The sequence below is a fragment of the Centrocercus urophasianus genome, unplaced genomic scaffold (assembly GCF_019232065.1).
Source record: "Centrocercus urophasianus isolate 14NV4802_14NV808 unplaced genomic scaffold, USGS_Curo_1.0 seq_47, whole genome shotgun sequence".
Lineage (NCBI taxonomy): Eukaryota > Metazoa > Chordata > Aves > Galliformes > Phasianidae > Centrocercus > Centrocercus urophasianus.
Genome location: NW_024885055.1, coordinates 2,845,422 through 2,864,159, shown reverse-complemented (window position 1 = coordinate 2,864,159; position 18,738 = coordinate 2,845,422). Strand labels below are relative to the sequence as shown.

Here is an 18,738-nt window from a genome sequence, read left to right as displayed (position 1 = left end):
TCTGGAAGCACAGCCTACAAGGCTGAACACCACTGCTTAAGGGTTTTGAAGCAAGTTCGCTGAACCCAGACCTGTCCCCTCCAATTAAATTAAAGAAGCAAAGCAGTCCTGTTTTAGCTGCACACAAATTCTTGAAGGAGAGAGAAGTAGATCACATTTGATGAACAATACTCACTCTTGCAGGGTCTCATCATAAGATAAGAGATACAGTATGAGTTTCTGCTTGTGACAGTTTTATTTTAAGCAGGGTACCGAGTACGAACATTTTCTAGGAGGAATTCTTTAAATTGCATACCATCTGAAAGATGCAATTATTGCTTTGCATATAGGCACCATCTGGATACACTGATGGAGACATACCATGAACAGCTTCCAAGGGAGGCGAGAGCATTGGAGATCTTTAGGTCTATACTTCCAGCCTTGGGCACCATGTAGTGACATTGCTAATTCCACCACCTCCCTTTGAAGCTGCTAAAGGCTTACTCTCACTAGTATTAAAAAAAAAAAAAAAAAAAACCCAAAAACATCCAAAAGTGTGTCAACCCCACTTTCAGCTAGAAAGTTGAGTACGTAAGGCCAAGACCAAGTGCTAGGCAACAGCCAGACCTGTGGAGCTTCGAGGTTCTCAGCAGCTTACGCTCACTTCTTTCTCCTGCAAGGCTTCCTCCTCCTTCCTAGGGGAGAATGGTCCCACCAGCCAGGACAGAGGCTTGTTGTCCGACAGGTAGTCCAGCAACTCCTCCATGTATTCATAGATTACAGCCAGTTTCTCTTGACTACGGCCCAAGACAGTGCTGGACAAGTCCTGGAGGGAATTTGCTGCCAAGAAGACAGCATGAAGCTCCTCTATGGTATTAAAAGAGTGTTTCAATCTATCCTGAAGGCTTGAGGGAAGGCCTTGGATTGCAGACACAACTTTAGAGCAGGTGATTTGCAGCCGCTGTGTGATGCTATTTGCCAGGAGTAGGGCCAGAGACTCCATCTCCTAAGACAGGAAGATGATGAGAAGTGTTACTTCAAGAGAAAAAGAAAAAAATAAACAAGGAGATGCCCAGAACCCTTTTGCTTTCCTTCCCAGGTAGATACCTCTGACTTTGCAAAGCTGTTATCTCCACTCTCATCAGGAAGCTTCCTAGTATAGTCCACCCACATCAGGCATAGTTGTTCTTGCAACTCCTCCTGAAGCTTTTGATTAAATCCTTGCTTGAACACCTCAATCTGAGGGAGGTAAGGAAAGGTGCCAAGACAGGTCAGCTGGTAATCAAATCAACACAGGTTCTTATCAAAGCAACAAAGATGAGGCCAAGCCAAACTTTTGGTCAACTCCTGCCCTCCAGCAGGAACACCAAGCTCTACCTACCAGCTCAATGATGCTGTGAAGCTGTCCAAGGGCCTCCCGCAAGCCCTGCCAGATCTGCTTAACTTTATCCTTTGAGTGCAGGTAGGCAAGCTGGAGAAGTTCATCAGAGAGAGACCCCAACCGCACAAAATACCTCCTCTTCTGCTGCTGCAGCTCCACAGACATTATATCTGCACCCTCCCCAGATGCTGCAAGTTTGGCTGAGGAAAGAGACAGTAAACCAATGGTTTTTGCCAAGCAGAGCCAAGATTTGTCAGGAGCCAGGTTGCCTCCCACATGGCACTTCCCACTGCCCCAGTCCATACCAGCAGAGCAAGGAACAGTGCCAGCTGTCCCCCATTTTATGATCCCCTTACACACGTAGTGCCTGACCTAGTTCTTCATTTCCCATGGGGAGAGAGTCATCTCCTGTTCTCCCCAGCACAGCTTCTGCTCTGCTTACAGCCATCTGGCCCACTCTGAAGTCCTTAACCATCCCCACGCTGCTGGTCACTGCAGATCTGGCAGCCCCCACACCACTGTGAAGGGCCTCCTTTGTTGCATCTACCACCTCTGCCACTCTGCTGCTCATAACATCCTTTGCATCAGCCACTGTGGATGACACCAGCTCTTTTGTTTCAGAGATAACCTGTCGAAGAGAAATGTCAGATGGAGAGTGGGTCATACAATGCACTGAAAGTACTCTGTGCACTACCTGCTCCTGTAAGAGCTTGCACTGTTCCTCTGGGGGCTTTTCATTCCTCGAGAGCCTACGTTACTCCCAAAGTAAGAAAACCTCCAAGGAACAGGGCAGCCTTTATTTCTCACCTGATCCACTGGCTTTTGAAGAATTGGAAGCTTCTCCCCTAGTTTATCCAAACTCCTAGAGGCACAGTCGTTTGCTGCAGCCACTGTTAAGAAAAAGAAAGAAATTCAAGCTTGTTTTTCCTAACACTCAGGAATATAAGAGATCAAGTATGTTGTTCTGCAGGGAGCCCAAGTGAAGGTCTCCATCCAGGCCAAGTGTGCTCTGCTGCAAGCTGAATTCATAGAGCAGTTCACCTTCATCACCATGTAGACCTGTTCACTTTGACTGCAGTGAGCCTTAACAAACATAGCCATCTGGTGGTGCCCCTACCCAGGTTTCTTGATGAAACAGTTGGACAGCCATCCTTTCTGCCCAAACATCCATATAACCATATGATATAACCGTTACGTAATCCGTATAACGAGGATCCAGGATCATATAGTTATCAACAAGAGAGATGCCTACTCTGGACTTTGTCTGAACCTAGGCCAGTCACACATTCTACCAGACACTTCACATCAGTAATTAACCCCTCTTCCATGCAGGGGTTTAGAGCTTCTTCACGGAAGACAACCATCCGTGTAATTAAGGATCATAGCAAACAAGGCCAGTAGATGTGGCAGCCCAAGAGCAGGCTTTTTCCTTCAGCAATTATTAACTGGCAAGAATTAAACTATGAGCAATTATAACTAAAGGCGCTGGACCTGGCAAGATCATTCTTCAAGTAACCAACATCAACAAAGTCCATCCCAGTCCTTCACAGAGCATCCCTTTGTCACATTACCTGGATTAGGACTCAGTTTTTCTGCCTCATGCACAGTGGTTATTTTAGTACAGTAACTGTGCATTTCCACACTCCAGTTCCCTTCAGAGGAACATGAGGCCACCCCTTCCACAGCGAATTACCTTGAGGCTCCAGGGTAACCAGTAGTGGCTGCACACAGCTGGCTGTGGCTTCAGTCATGCTCTTCACTCCTTTCTCTGCTGTGTCACACACTGTTCTGATGTAGGGGTGGCTCTCCTTCGTGGAGGCATAAACTGTAGAAACCATGTCACAGGCAGAGCTGATCAGTGCCAGGTTAGCCAACTGATTTACTATATCCTAAGTGGGGGGGAAAAAAAGGCCATTAAGCATGAAAACACAACATTGAGCTTTCAGTGTTGTGACAAAGCTTCTTCCCAGATATCTTTTTGAAACACCTAGCTGTGAAACCAAGGCTTGCTTCACTTGGACTTGCTTTGAAGACTGCAGGCAAGTTAAAAACAGCTGTGGAGCACTGGCACTTACTGTGGGTCAATCCTAAGATGTCTTCCTGCAGTGCAATGCTACTCAAGAAGGCTGTTTTTGTAGAAAACCTCCACACTTTTAGATACATATCTAGCTCCTGTTCACTTTGTACAGCTATTTAACAAGACAGTACCCCTGCAAAAGCCTCACAGGGCAGATCAGGCTGGCTATAAGCAGACAGGCTGTACACCTGCAAATGTACACAGCAAATACAACAGGCTTCAGAGCTGCAGAAACATGGGAGCCTTTCCTCAGAGCTTTGCCCACAGCAAACCAGGCCTACAGCTACAGGTTTGGAGCTACCTCCCTCCTAGCCAAGAACAAGGTTACTCTACTTAGCTAACTGAAAGGTTCCCTGCTGGCCCCGTAGGGTCACCTGTGGCTGTGACATCACCTCTACTTCCAGTGAAGCTACAGGGCAGGGCCCAAGAGAAGATGTGCACAGCAGATCTTCTGCCACACCTAACACAGAGCACCCACCTGCTGCTCCTCTTCCTTCACCTCTGGGGAGCTCTTAGCACCTTCTTCTTTGTCAGGCGTAGCAGAGGCCATTGTAGCTGCAATGCAAGCAGTGCAATGGTTTAGAAACTAGACCAAGCAGCTAGAGAGCATCCCTTTCTTGGAGAATACATCTTTCTGATGCGACTAGGGGCTATTCTTTAACCCCCATTAAGAAATTAAGGTCAGACCCTTAAATGGGTCCCCTCCACTTACAAGGAAGAGGGATCTGAGGAACTCACAAGCAACCCAGCATTCAGGTTTCACCTTGTTTACATCAAGGTAATAAGGGTAGTCTTTTCTTACTCTAGAGACTTCTTGTCAGACAAGCGATATTGATAGCAAGCACTACGTTCAGTAGAGACAGCTGGTGCCTCCTTTCTCCTCACCAAGGCTTAGAAAAGCTCTGGTATGAGAGGAGATAGTAACAGCAGAATTAGGGGGCAGACACTCAAAGCTCTGCATTATTGCCATGAGTACCCAGTCCTACCTACCTGCTCACTTAAAAAAAATAAAATAAAAGCACTAACCTTTCACCAGGATCACACGCATAGAAAACACCCACTATTTTCACTCTGTGATTAAATGAGGTACAACACATTTCCATTACAAACTAGGCCCTCACAAAACAATCACTGCCTTACCTCCCCTCCTAGAGAGGACAATGCCTTTTTTTCCTATGTTGGAGACAAGCAGCTACCCACCAAAAAGGAATCACACAGCACACCATGCTGCTATCACAGCTCCCTGCCTTTTTGTACCAGATGGAGAAGTGGTCTGGGGAGGGACCCTGAGTGACTGACAGCTCTGACCAGTAGCACGAAGGACCCAGCCCCTTGCCTAGGAGAGGTGGAAAGGGGCAGTGGTGGGTCCTGCTGTGGCTCGTTAATTACTCTGTAATCAGGCAGGTACACTTTGCACTCTGCAAACTCCTTTCAGAGGCTCTTGCAAAGGAAGAGAAGCAGCACTGGCAGAGCCTATGCAAACTTGGAGATCTTGCATGAGTTCACAGGCACAGACTGGAAATGTCAATTTGTCTTTGTAGAATGATAGAAAATCGAATATCCTGTGTTGGCAGGAACCCACAGAAATCACTGAATCCAATTCCACACAGCACCACCCAAACCCAAACCCTACATACATCTGAGAGCACTGTTCCAACAGTCTTTGAGCTTCAGCAGCTCAGGGCTGTGCCTGCTGCCCTGGGCAGCCTGTTCCACGGTCCCGGGGTGCAGATGGCCTTGCTGGCTTTGCACAGCACTCCTGGCTCAGGTTCAACACGTCCTTAACCAGAATCCCCAGGTCCCCTTCCACGGGGCTGCTCTCCAGCCCCTCGTGCCCCAGTCTGTGCTTCTGAAATTTCAGGCAGTTGGTGATTGCCCTCTCATTTGTCAAGAGCTCTGTGCAAGGCCTCTCTACCTCCAAAGGAGTCAGCAGCTCCTCCCAGTTTAACATCATCCACAGGATCAGAGCTGATGTGATTTTGTGTTGCTTGAGGAGAACATGTAAAGCATTTGTGTTACAGCCTGCATCCAGCACCTCAGCCCCTCAAATTGTCCCTGTCACCACCAAAACAGCTCTGAATAGATGGCACCAGTGTAGCATTAATGTGGAGCAGCTGTCCTGCTAGCTACAAAGGAGCATGGATCTGGTGACAGAGCAGGCAGGGCTGGCACCCTTAAACACACACACAATTACCTTCCTCCTTCCCAGTATTCATGAGCTTACTCCCATCCAGCATTCATCAGCATGGCACAGAAGCTACAGAGCCCATTCCCTCATGCACGGAGCTCTCTGTTCCCCATGCCCACAGCAGAGCAGATGTCTCAAGGCAGCCTGGGCCTCTCAGCAGCCCTCACAATCCCTGTTCCCATGTGTACAACGGAGGACAAAGCACAGGCTCTCAAGAGTTCCTCTAGAGCCACAGCCAGGGCTTTACAGCCTTCATGTTTGCTCTGTGCTCCCTGCAGGAGCCATTCCTGGTGCTGGGAGCCAACCTTGGTGATCTGGATGCTGTGAGAAAGGTCCCTGCAGTCATATTCACTGTTTTGAAGTTTCTACCCTTGTACAACACTCTGATGGAAACAGGAGCAAAGCAGCCCAGCACAGTGTGGCTGCACACGGTTGCTGTGTGCTGCTGGTTACAAGCCATGGCTACTTGCAACAGGAGCAAAGCAGGACTCACAGATAATACCATTGGTGAGCTGTAAGACTTGGGGTCTTTTAAGGATTTCTTCACTTCCACCCAACCCTGCCAGAGGTGCCACTGCCTTCTGTAGCTCTGCTGCATGTGTCTCTGTACCACTTATCTACAGATCTCCTTGCATCTCTGGGTAGGGAAGATTATTAGAAATTAACTGCTGTGGTGATGGACCCTAAGTACCATAGATCCTAATTTTACGCTAAGTACAAGGCACTGTAACTGCAGTTTCTCAAGTTAATTGGCAAACTCACTGTTAGAAAAAGGAAAAGCCTCCTTGAAGAAGGAGCAGTGTTTGCACCATTTGCCTTGCAGTCTATTTTTCACTTTCTGTTTTGGGCTGAGACAGCAGCGTCATAAATGAATCATCTGCCTGCACAAGGACTTGAAGGACTCGGCCACAGACACCGTGTGTGCAGCAGAGGCTTTATACCAACAGGAGAGCCTAGGCTGGGTTTTGTAGTGCTGAACTGACAAGTCAGTTGAGTAGGTCCTGCACTTGACAGAATTGACTTTAAGGCTTAGGATGATCAGACTCATAATGAAGCTTTATTCCCTCATGTAAGAACAGAAAGGCCTTTGATGTCTTGAGCTGCTCATGTAGCCTTCTCTGCCTGGAGTTGGGATTTCTGAGGATGTTTATAGGAGAAACTGCATTTTGAACCCTACAGTCGTGGAATCGTAGAATGGCTTGTGTTGGAAGGGGCCTCAGAGATCGTCTGGCTCCAGCCCCACTGCTCTCTGGGCAGCCTGGTCTGCTGGTTGGTGACCCTGCACACAGCAGGGGGGGTTGAAACTAGATGATCGTTGTGGTCCTTTTCAACCCAGGCCGTTCTATGATTCTATGATTCTATGCTGTGGATAGGGTTACCAGCCACTAAATGAGACACCAGATCAGGTTGCCCAGTGCTCCATCCAGCCAGGCCTTGAGCACCTTCAGGGATGGGGCATCCAAAGATTGGGCAAAAAATGGATGCTGCCTCTGCTTCCAACTGTTCCCCAAAAGATGAGCACACCAAGAGCCTTCAGAGGGCCCCAGGCTGCCTGTGGAGGAGGGAAGCTCCTGCTGTCCCATGCCCACCAGTGCACTGAGATAGTGAAGGATGGATCCTGTAGCCCTACAGAAAAAAAAGAAAACGTTAATGTTTCTGTACCTACGCTGAGCTTGAGCTGCCAGGCAATAGAAAGTCAAGCATTTGAACTCCCTTTGGCTTCTGTTGGAGGAGAGAAGCACTGATTACAGAGGGGCAGGTGCATCAACTCAACTCAGTCCCAGAACCCCTGCAGAAAAACCTTCAAAACCACACTGGCTTCCAAGGAACTGCTCCTGTCCCCTCTTACACCCTCTCTTTACTATTTAGCTCAACAAGAAAACTAGCTGTTTTGCTAAGCCCCTTAAAAAAACAGTCCTACAGAGGCAGAAAGCAGCAAGCAATTTCATGTTACATGTCTGCTGCTAGTAAGACCAAAAGGCATGTCCTCGTGCTCTGCGTCACAGGGTGAACAGAGTCTCTCTGCCTGGAAACTGCTGCTCAGATGCTATGCAGTATTGGCTGAGGCTTTCTTTTTCAGGAAGATGTAGTGAGGGTGATAGCTGCCTGTGTGCTGCAGAGTTTAGCATAATTGCTGAACAGCCTGGTTCCAGCAGCTGGGTAGTTATGGTGATAACTGCCCCCTGCTGCCTTGGCCAAAGCTGCAGTGCACCTGTGTGTGTACAAAAGATGAGCAGTCAAAATCAGAAATCAGAGGGGGACACGAGGAAGCTGGCATTGGCTATTCCTTTTGCTCAGGCAACAGAATGAATGCTGAGCGACTTGGAAAGCTGGTGGTGGTGAACTGGAGAACTTTTTGCTGCTTGGCCCGGATGGTCAAGGCTGAAATCTGTTGTTGTTTTTATTTTTTCCTTTTCCTGGTTCTACTCATCTAAACCACACTGGGCAAAGAAGTGGAAAAGGTTGGTCTGTATGTTTCAGCAGTGGTGACAGGGACAGTGAGTCATCCACTGGTGCAGATTTTTATGAGCGCAGCATCATATGGCTTGGGAATTTGCTTTATCAAGTAGTGTTATCTTTGTATCTTGTTATAATATCCATAGAAAGAAATAGGAGGCATTACTTTTGAAGTGACCAATAGCATATGCACTGGTTACAAATGAATCCAGCCAGCCAGCACCAGTTTCCAAGTCCCTGGCTTTGCTTCCCTCCAGGAGGAAGAGGCATGCTGTGCCTGTGATGCAGGGATGTGCTTCTGCTGATGCTCAATTCAAGCACTTGAGCAGAGCTGTCAGGAGGACAGGTTGAACTCTTCTGCCCATTAAATCTCACTCCTTCTGCTGGACCCTGTGTGAGCTGCAGGAAATGACAGCCTGGCCCCGAGGAAGTGCCATCAGCTGCCTTCCACCACCATCCCTTGTAACTGGACTGGGATTGTCAGGCAGGCTGGGATTCAGTGCAGTTCCAGGCTGAGGCAGGCAATGGGGTTACACCAACCCTCTAGCAGCATTCTCAGCTTGGAGACTATCACTCATCTAACTGTGCTTGGTTTCAATACTGGAAATAGATCTGGAGGACCTGCGAGATATGTGTGCACAGAGGGGGTTATTGCTCTTCTCTGATGTAAAGCAGGAGGTCTGGACATATGAAGCACACGTATTGTGCTGGCTTGTGTCACGCCTCCAGCAGGTAACTTGGGCCCAATATTTGAGGAGAACACCCACTGAACTGTCAGAAACACCTTTCAGAAATTTCATTTGAAGTCCCTCTCATGTAAAGAAACTGAAGCTTGAAATACGTACAGAGCACAAAAGAACAGGCACAAGCAGCAGATCTTAAAAATCAGTGCTTTAGGCAACCTCCTTAGCAGCCTGTTAGATGTTTTATAAGTGTCCTTCTCAGCTCCAGAAGAAATAATACTATTAATGATTGTGTCAGATACAAAATAATCTCACGGCCTTTTTTTCTTCTGTGAGCTTCTCACTTTCAGTAAATCATGTGCCCTTCTATGCAGCTGAAGGAATCCAAAACCCAGAGTACAGCCAGTTTGGCTGGGAAAAAAAAAAAAGCAGAAAGAGAGAAAGCACAACAGCAGGGACATCTTTTTTCTGCATTAGTTCCAGCCAATATCTTGTTTGCCTTAGCAAGTCAGGCACTTGCTGAGCTGTGATACCTTCTCATTAGCACAGCTGAGCGCTCCCTGCTGTCCCAGGAGGAGGTGTTAGACATAAGCATGGGAAGGCATAATAAGGGAATCAGCACATGCCTGTATGATTCGCTGCTCTGCAAAGTGGGCTGGTGGCCCCAGGAGAGCTGGGGAGCAGCTCAACCCTGGCAGGGTGGGCTGTGAGGCTGTCGTGATGGCAGTGGAAGCAATGGCAAGATATTCCTTCAGGCAGAGAGGTGATTTGCACGTACGGTTCCGCAGTGAGCCGTGGGAGCTAACAAGCTCCTTCAGGTGGCCCTGTGCTCAGACAGTTGTCCTTATGGGCAGAGCTGAAAGGTCCACCAGGAAAAGCTTTCTTGCTGGTGGCTGCCCTGGAGATGGCATAGATGAAGCAGAGCAGGAAGGACACAAGGGCTTCTGTCTCCCACCCAACAACACACCGGTGAGAGGTTTCCTCCTTTGATTTTAAAGGGGAATTGACAACCATTATTTCCTCCTCTGCCTCGAAATCATGGTTTATTTCTAACAAAATCGTCGCAACCCAGGTTCAGGCAATCTGAATGCTCAGAAAAGGCCTGCATGCACTCACTTTTCTAGATATGTTTTGAACTCCCCGTTGAATTTTTGCAGTGGATGATGGGGAAAAGGTCCCAGAAATCACTATTTAAGAATAATAACAATGAAAAAAAAAGCATTGAAATGAGCAGAGGAGAATGAACCTCCAGTGCTCAAAAATAAATAACTTACACTGCTAGATCAATCTTCCTACGTTGACAGCATACATCTACTTTCTTTGTTCTGAATAACAGAAAACACCGCTCCAGCCCCTTGCAATGAGCAGCTGAAGCCAACAGCTCTGCACCATGCCATCATCAAGGCATGGGCTTCTTCCTCATGGCACTTGAGAGGGGTGACGGCCTCTCCCGCTCGTCCTCCCTTGCAGTTCTCCCCTCAGCACAGCGCAGATGTTGGTTTGGGCTGGGATGCTTGGTGCTCCTCCACCGGTGTTTGGGGCCCAGGAAGGACTCCCACAGCGTGACATGAGCAGACAACTGCAAGTCTCCCTTGACCACATGTGGTACCTGAGCAGCGGAGCTGATGGACAAGGTTTGTGTCTCACGACTGACTGCAGATCCTGGCTGAGCTTTGTCTTAAATTTATACACCCATAAAGGCGCTCTGTCTCCATCTGATCCTCTGGTGCCTGCTAGACTCTGAGCTCACGCAATGATCTCTCTCTCTGTGGGGATACTTAGGCTACATTTTTCTTCTTCAGTCACCTATTTTTTCACACTTTGTGGGAATGTAATTACCTTTGAAATCTCTTCCCTGCAATGTAAGATCTGATTGAAATTTAGCCAATGGATTCAGAAACTATTGTGTAGGGATAATTTAAAAACCCAAGGAGACAGTTACACTGCAATGTGAACTAATCCACAATCCATTTGAGTTTAATTTATCCATAGCACTTAGATTTTTTTTTCCCTATATGTTAAGTGATGTAATTTTGAGAAATTAATTCCAAGTCTGCATGTTCCCCCTTTTTCCTTTTTGCTGCCTGAGGTGTCTGGCAGCACCTGGAGCTGCTCCCCTAATTCGTGCCAGGGACCCACGATCTCTTCAGCACATCTGCAGAGGCAGAAAATGCAATTAAAATGAGGGGAAAAAAGGGTCAGAAAACAGAAAACACGTGGCTGACTAATTTGTGTGTGTGTGTGGATATTTAATCTCTTAATAGTTAATGCTGTATCTGAACTCCAATGCATAGGCATAGAGGTAGACGAGCAACACAAATGTAATGATCTTTTTCAGGACTTCTTCATCTTCCATGCAAGCTGTTTTCCCTGTTTTGTTTAAGGTTTGGGTCTCATCTTGCTGATTTGAGTCACGTGAGTTGTGATAATCCCCCACGGGACCCCTGGTCACTTCAGTCACAGGCCCACGGGGTGGTGGGAGAAGCCCATCCTTCCCATCCATCCATCCATCCATCCATCCATCCATCCATCCATCCATCACAGGACACAGGGTAGGAGCTTTTCTTTCTGATGGAAAAGCCTCCAGTACCTTCAAGCTGAAATTAATACAGATGCCAAGTTGAGGTCATTTGATGTTATCAACCATCCTGTATATTCTCCTTTTCAGAAAGCACCAGACTTTAGTGTCTTTTTTCTACTGTCCCATTGACTGGTCCCAAACAGATGTCGTTTTTTTCGCATAGCATGGCTTCAGGCTTTCAAGAGAGAATGATGATGCAATATGCAGTCCTCAAGGTCTGGAAACTTCATTTCAGAGCGGAGCATCTGTGTCATACTTCTTGGCAGGAAGACTGCAGGGCCAGTGTTATAAACCATAGATGCTTTCTGAATGGAGGTTGTCTGCAGTCAGTTGAATTGTAGCTGCCAAACACGAATGCTGAGGCTTTGGACTATCACAGAGTACTTGCCACCAGTTGGGTGCAGTTGGTAGATTAATTTCACTGTGCTTTGATTTGCAGTTTAATGACATCAAGGTTAGAGTGGATTACAGCCATCTCATTTGGCCTCCAGCTTTAACTGCGGCACAGGGTGTTGTTCACTGCGTTTCACAAACATGTTAAGCACATCACTGGTATGCAAACAGCAGCTATGGGCCGTCCCAATTATCCTGCCTTTGAATTTCAGAACTAGGGGCCTCAGGGGCAAATAGTTTCTGCAAATAAACATCCAGCCTTATGTGGCTACATGATGCCAGGCAATCAGGATTGCTCGTAAAGGTGCACATACTGTGGGATGACACCGATGTAATCAAAAGCAACTTGACTGTAGCATCTACATATTGTTTTCCTCACCTGCCACCAGCTTTTTTTTAATTTTTATTATATTTTGGGATGTTAATAGTAAAGATGTTAGCGGAAAAACTTGTATCTTAAGGCCACGGTTCTTGTTGGTGAAAAATTTAACATGAGCCAGCAGTGTGCACTTGTAGCCTGGATGGCCAATGGTATCCTGGCCTCCATCAGAAGAGGGGTGGGCAGCAGAGCAAGGGAGGTGATTGTGCCCCTCTGTTCTGCACTTGTGAAGCCCCAGCTTTGCATTGCATCCAAGTCTGGGGCCTCAACAAAGGAAGGATGTGGAGCTTTTGGAAGGAGTCCAGAGGAGGGCCATGAGGGTGATCCAAGGGCTGGAACAGCTCTACTATGAAAAGAGGTTGAGGAAACTGGGGTGGATCAGTCTGGAAAAGAGAGGGCTGTGGGAAGACCTCATTGCGGCCTTCCAGTATTTAAACAGTTTAGAAACATAAGGAAAATCAACTTTTTACATGAGCAGATAGCGATGGCACAAAGAGGAATGGTTTTAAACTAAAGGAAGGGAGATTTAGATTAGATGTTGGGGGGAAGTTTTTCAGTGAGAGGGTGGTGAGGGGCTGGAGCAGGTTGTCCAGACAGGATGTGCATGGACGAGTACAAGACCAGGTTGGATGGAGCCCTGAGCAATCTGACCTAGTACTTGATTTAGCAGCTGGCAGCCCTGCCTGTGGCAACCTGGGGGTTGGAACCTGGGGGTTGGAACTTGATGATCCTTGAGGTCCCTTCCAACCCAAGCCATTCTATGATTCCATTCTACGATTCTATGATCAAAAGCATTTTCCAGCAGCCCTCAGAACCAACATCCTGCGCCCTCACGGCCATCCTTGCCCCACACACCTGAGGGACATGTGGCTCAGCTCTGCCTATGGGAGCAGAGGGTGCCTTTCCTCCTGCTGCTGAAAGTCCCTTTGGAGCCATCTGTGCAATCCGAGCCCTCCATCTTGTGCAAGCCTTGGTGCTCAGAGCTCCAGCAGTGGTCCTGGGGTGCCAGGGCTGGGAGCTCCTCTCCCTGTATCCATAGGATTGCTATTTCTTGGGGATGTTTTCCAGAAATCTCTGCAGCTCCGCTCACAGATCACGGATTGCCAGTGTTGTATCCGACCGTGTGCTCGCGAGCAGCCTTTGTTTGCATTATTATCTGGAGCAGCATGCTATGACTGTCCTACTTTGCTTCTCATAAAAATAGCACAGATTTAAGGTTTGATCTCTCTCCAACCACAGAGATAATTGTGAGCTGTTTGCATCCAGGACCTTCCTAGTTGATTCTTACAGCTATTTTTAAATGATTCTTTTTCAGCTTTTTTTTTTTTTTTTTTTTTAATGGGGTCACTGAAATTGGTGGCAAAGCTTGATATAGCTGTCAAAATACTTTTTTCCACTGACAGAACATTCTGTGTTACACATTAGTGTATTTTAATGTGTGCCCCATTCTTTTGCCGTTCTTTAAAGCAGTTTGGAGGATACACATTTCAAATCTTTTATTGTGCAGCCTTTTGTGAAAGTCTCTTCATAATTGCTTCCTTCTTCCTTTTGAAATCAGATTTCTTTCTGATAGGATCAAATCTGAAATCACCTGTTATGTTCCTTATATTTTTCATTTCTGAAGTCAGGCATTGCTTTTTATACTGGTTGTTGTTTGGGGTTTTTTTTAGGCTTTTGTGCTTTTCTCTACTTGTAATATGAATTCCAATGTTTGTCAGACAATTTGATTTCTGTCACCTTTATTCTCTGCTTTATGTGATCTCTTCTGATGGTTCCTTCCTACAAGCTTTCTGACTAAATTTCTTTAATTCCTGGACGATGTGCTTTTCTCTAAGCACCGTTGTCACAGAAGGAAAGTATAAGAAACATTATAGACTGCATGCTACTTTGCCAGCCTAATGAGACAGAAACAAATGGTACACATGGAGAGAGGCCACACAGCTCCTGGTAAATGGAATGGGTTCTTGCCTTGGCTGCTGTGACCCTCTGAAAGGGGAGATGAATGCCAATGCGGGTGGCTCTGCTCATCATGGCCTCTGAGCACGAGGAGAAGTCGCTGGGTGGATTCCTGGAGCACCGTGCAGGACCCAGCAGCCCCCTCCGCTGTGCACCCAGTGCCCATGGAAACCCTGGCCCATCTTCCCATCCAGGCACGTGAGCAAGCCCAGGGATATTTCAGATGCCTCCATTAATTTTCTCTCAATTGGTATGTTTTTCAGCAAGTAGTGCATTATTGTGAGCAGCAGGGAATCAACCATGAGGATGGGGAGAGGGAATAACAGGGCCGGCAGCACCAGCTCCAGCAGCAACCCCGGCTGACAGCACAGGAGCTCAGGGTGATTAATTCAGGCATGACGAAGGCTGCCAAAGCGGTCCTTGATTCTCCCAACCCTTCCATTAGTGCCACTAAAGAGGGAAGTATGCTCTCAACCCGCTGGGCAAGAGGACAAAAGGAAGACAAGAACATCAAACATCCTCAGAGTAGTCTGAAGTGAAGGCATTGGAAAGCCTTTGGGTTGTTCAACATTGGCAAAAAACAAGTGGGGGAACAAGGATTGTGAAAAGCACAAGTGATGAACACAAAGGACGGATCCTGGGAACTGCTCTCCTTCATTTCCCAATATGGGAGTGAGGGGGTTTCAGTGCTACTGAAGAGTGATGGCGTCCAATGAAGCAAAAAAGAAACTTTGCTTTCCTTACAGTGTGTAAGCTGGTGCCATGGGGAGGCCAGGGCCTGGAGTATCGGATGAAAAATGGCCTTGGTGTGCTGTATGGCTATCAGGGTTTTGGGTATAAGTCACAAAACGGAATGAGAGAAGGGATCTTAACCTTAAATTCAGGGCCGAGAGCAGAAAGAATCACTCTGAAGGCCCACAGTCATGGGCTTTTCATGCTGCCTTCTGCTCATGCTGCCAGCTGTTGCTGGACATGGTGCAGCAGAGGATTTGGAGCAAGATGGCCCCAGAAGTCCAAGAAAATGCAAAACTCATTTTCTTCAGCGACTCTTACAGTTGAACGAAAATGTGGGCTGTGTGTAGCCTACAGAGGGGCAATGGCACATTTCTAATCGTCCTCCAAGACCAAGCTGGGAAATAGAGGCTGCTCCTCCCTGAAGTGAGAGCAGGGACCCCAAAGAGGGGAAAATTACCTCTTGTGCTGCCAGTGGAGCAGGCTGAGGGCTTTTTGTAATGGAAAAATAATATATCTGACAAACACAACTGACTTGCAGAGAACAGCACTAAGCTGTGGATCCAGCCAAGCCAGCATGGGGAAGTAAATTAGCACTTGCTTCAGAAAGCAGATTTCATCCAGGAGAGAAAGCAGACTGACTTCCACCAGCTTGCCATGCACCTGGCTGGAAAGCCAAGCAAAGTAACACAGTAACTGAATGGTGATTTGAAAAATTAACTAGCAGCTTGGAAAAACATACCCAGCTTCTGAGGAAGGCTGGAATTAGTTGTGCTCAGCTGTTGCCACTTACCTTTCTCCTGCTCTGCTTGTTTATTCAATGGCTTATGTTCTCTTTTTTTCTATGTACTTCTTCTCCATGCCACTGCACAGCCCAGTCAGACTTCAGAGAGCAGCCAAGGATGCACATTCCCACAAGCCTTTTCTGCTCTACTATTTATCACATGAAATTCACAAATCAATGATGTTGAGATCTAGCTTAGCTAGTCATCATGCACCCAACTCAAAGTGAGAAGGGAGACACTGCTGCAAATACATGCACCCAGGGCAGGGTGGGCAGCAAACAGAAAGCCATGAGGTGTTGTAAATAGAAGTAGCAGAAGCCTGACTGCTGCTGAACGGTGGGGACTTTGGCACCATGCAGCCAAGTGGAGGGCTCAGGCTGGGGGCAGCACCATTCCCATCCGACAGCTCAAGAGGTGCAGGGTGAGGTGACAGTGAAGGGACAGCCCGGGATGGAGATGCATTCAGGTCTGTCTGCATGCGCTGCCTGTAGGGTAATAATGAAAAGAAAAACACTAATGGCCCCCCAAAAAACAAGGAAATTTTTTTTTTTTTTTTTTTTTTTTTCCCCTGCAAAATCCTGAGCGTTCCCTTTGAAGGGATTAGAAAAGCCAGACCTCACCACCATCTTCCCGGAGCCTCCCTGGCTGAAAAGCTGCTCATTTTAAATGATTCAAAGCTCTGGTTGTAGGAAGGGGGAAAACCCCATGGGCCCAACTGTAAAACAGAGAAGCAATATGACCTTTTACAAGCAGTATGTTTTCTGTGCAAGAAAACCAAACTAGCCATGAAGAAATTGTTCCCCAGAGTGCAGGAGCATCATGAGGTCTTTCTCTGTTTCCCAGAACCACTGCTACCAGGTAATGCTTGCTATTGATCAGGAACAGTTTAGGTCCATTTCATACTTTTTCATCTATGAGCATGGTTTAAGAGCCTTATAACTCATCTGCTGGGGTTGTCACAAAGGAGGAAATTGCAGGAACGTGTAAGGCAGAGGGATCTACCAAAAGGTGTCACCTGCAGGTACACACTGAGTCCAGCCTGGTCCTTCCTGAGGTAGGGGTTGTGCCCTGGTGCAAACACCCCCCCTGTGCTGCTGGTGCCCCAGTTCAGGGCCAGGCGCTGCTCCATTTCACACAGTTGCTGTTGGCAGCACTGGGAGCATCTCTTTTCCTCCCCGGCAACCTGTGGGCTGCCCTGAGCATGGACAGACTCCAGCTCTTCCATGTTTCTACATGGGGAGAAGTGGGATGTCTTCTCAAAACGAACCCCAGTGCCTGCTCAAGAATGTTTCAGGTTATTTAGAAACCCAGCACAAGAAAGCATCACCTACCAGGAGAGTTTTGAAAGCTGCTTAGTGTAAAGGAGAGATCAAAAACAGACAGAGCTTAGGCTTGCAAAGGAATAACAAAAATAACAAAGAACTGAAGAGGAAGGCGAGGGGCTCATCTTGAGGTGAGCGAGGAATGAGGCAGGTGTTAGGTGGAATCACTGCAATGGGACAGTGAAGTGTAGAGAAGGGACGAGTCTCCATCAAAAAAGCACAGGATGGAAACTGTCAGTCAGCTGCAGCATCATACAGGCAACCATGCGCCAGAACAAGGAGCTGGGCTCCTTGCAAACTCATTCTCCAAATACAAAGACATTTTGCCTCATTGAGAACAAAATTGTGCATAACTCCACAGAAAACATAACTGAAATGGATGGAACAGAGTGGGAGGGAGTGGAATAAATAGGCAGCTAGCCAGAGTGGTGTCTGCTGAGATCAAAGAAAAAGGTGTAACTCATTTGTTTCAAAGAGAATTTTAAGTTCTTTTTTTCTTCTTTTGCAAATCTGCTGCCTCATTTCATTAATTATGAGTAATAAGATGTTTTTAATGAAGTCTGGAGGTGTGGCACGTATCCCAATCTTGACAAACATCTCTGAAATACATTTCTCCGGGTGCTGCAGTTGGCACTGCAACACACACAGAGTCCTGCTAAGTGCTCACCCTCAGGATGCCCCTTTATCTTACAGGAGTCAAAGATTTCATCCAAACTGATTTTAATGATTTGTGTTCATCTAAGAGAGTTCTCAGGTCAACAGCCTCAAAATGCCCATGGTTTTCTTGTCCCAGCTCTGTGCCTCACCCTGCTTAGTGGCATGATTTAGTGAAAGACAGCTGGCACGTGGCCCTAGCCATGCTCTGAGCTACGGCAGTACCCAGAAAAACAAATACAAGCAGAAAATGGATTTGCTGGAGGAGAAGGAAGCAGGTCCGTAAGTCACACAGACTGGCTGCTCTGCAAGGCTGGAGCTCTGCAGCTTGGGGAAATATTGCAGGAGGGAGTGTGGTTGTTCAGTTTTGTGTTTTATACACCCTGCAGTGCTTGGTGCATGTTTGCAGAGGGTGGCTGTTGGCACAGTCCAAGTGTTGGTAGCAACCTGCAGAGAGCTGCACAGCTCTGCCCAGTGACAGCTGTCCATCTGTCATGAGAGAGAGCACCAGGGAAGGAGGTGTTCATATGGCAAATCTTGGCGTTTCTTGCACAGGATTGGATTGCCAGGCTGTGTTATGAAAATAATCAGAGTAACAAAGCCACGCTGCTGGCTGCCAGCTATCACAGCCACTCAGCAGGCTGTGTGTGGACGTGTATCACTTTGCTTACAGGAGTGCTCTCCTGGCAAGAGGCAGTTTCAAAATAGGGGGAAACACTGTCAGGTTCTCAGCCTCCTTAATTCACAACCATTTTGCAAGCCGCTTAGCCACAACTCTCAGCAGTGCTGTGGCTGCCAGTTGCTCCTCTCTGCATATTTCAGATGAGGTAGCACAGGTTGTGAGCAGCTCAGAGACCTGTAGACATCCTGCAGGAGCTCCTCAGCTTCTTGGCCTTGTCACAATTGAGCACCTTTGGAGATTTGTTTATGATTTCCAAGTCTACCCTTCACAATGTGCATCTGACGCCACAGGAACGTTCCCCACCCACCACCAGCAACAAGCAAGGACCATCAGCAGAGTTCTCCAGGGCTCTGTGTATGTGTGGCAGCAGCTTGCAGAAGTGACCATGCAATGCAGGAAAACTGTGTTACATTTCAAGCTGCATCACAACGAAGAGTGGAAAACTGCTGGGTTACTGGGACACATACACATCAATGGACCCCACTCCAT

The 18,738-nt window shown here is 47.3% G+C and overlaps 1 protein-coding gene across 1 annotated transcript; it reads right to left on the bottom strand.

The window, feature by feature from the left end:
* Positions 1–637: 637 nt before the first annotated feature.
* LOC122168867 (perilipin-3-like) lies at positions 638–3,987 on the bottom strand (the record flags this gene model as incomplete). The annotated part of the gene is made up of 7 exons (XM_042834511.1): positions 3,916–3,987; positions 3,054–3,249; positions 2,168–2,250; positions 1,733–1,988; positions 1,361–1,560; positions 1,087–1,218; positions 638–982 (listed from the first exon to the last, which is right to left on the bottom strand). Coding segments are annotated over exons 1-7 (1,284 nt in total), but the record flags the coding sequence as incomplete, so codon positions are not given.
* Positions 3,988–18,738: the final 14,751 nt, after the last annotated feature.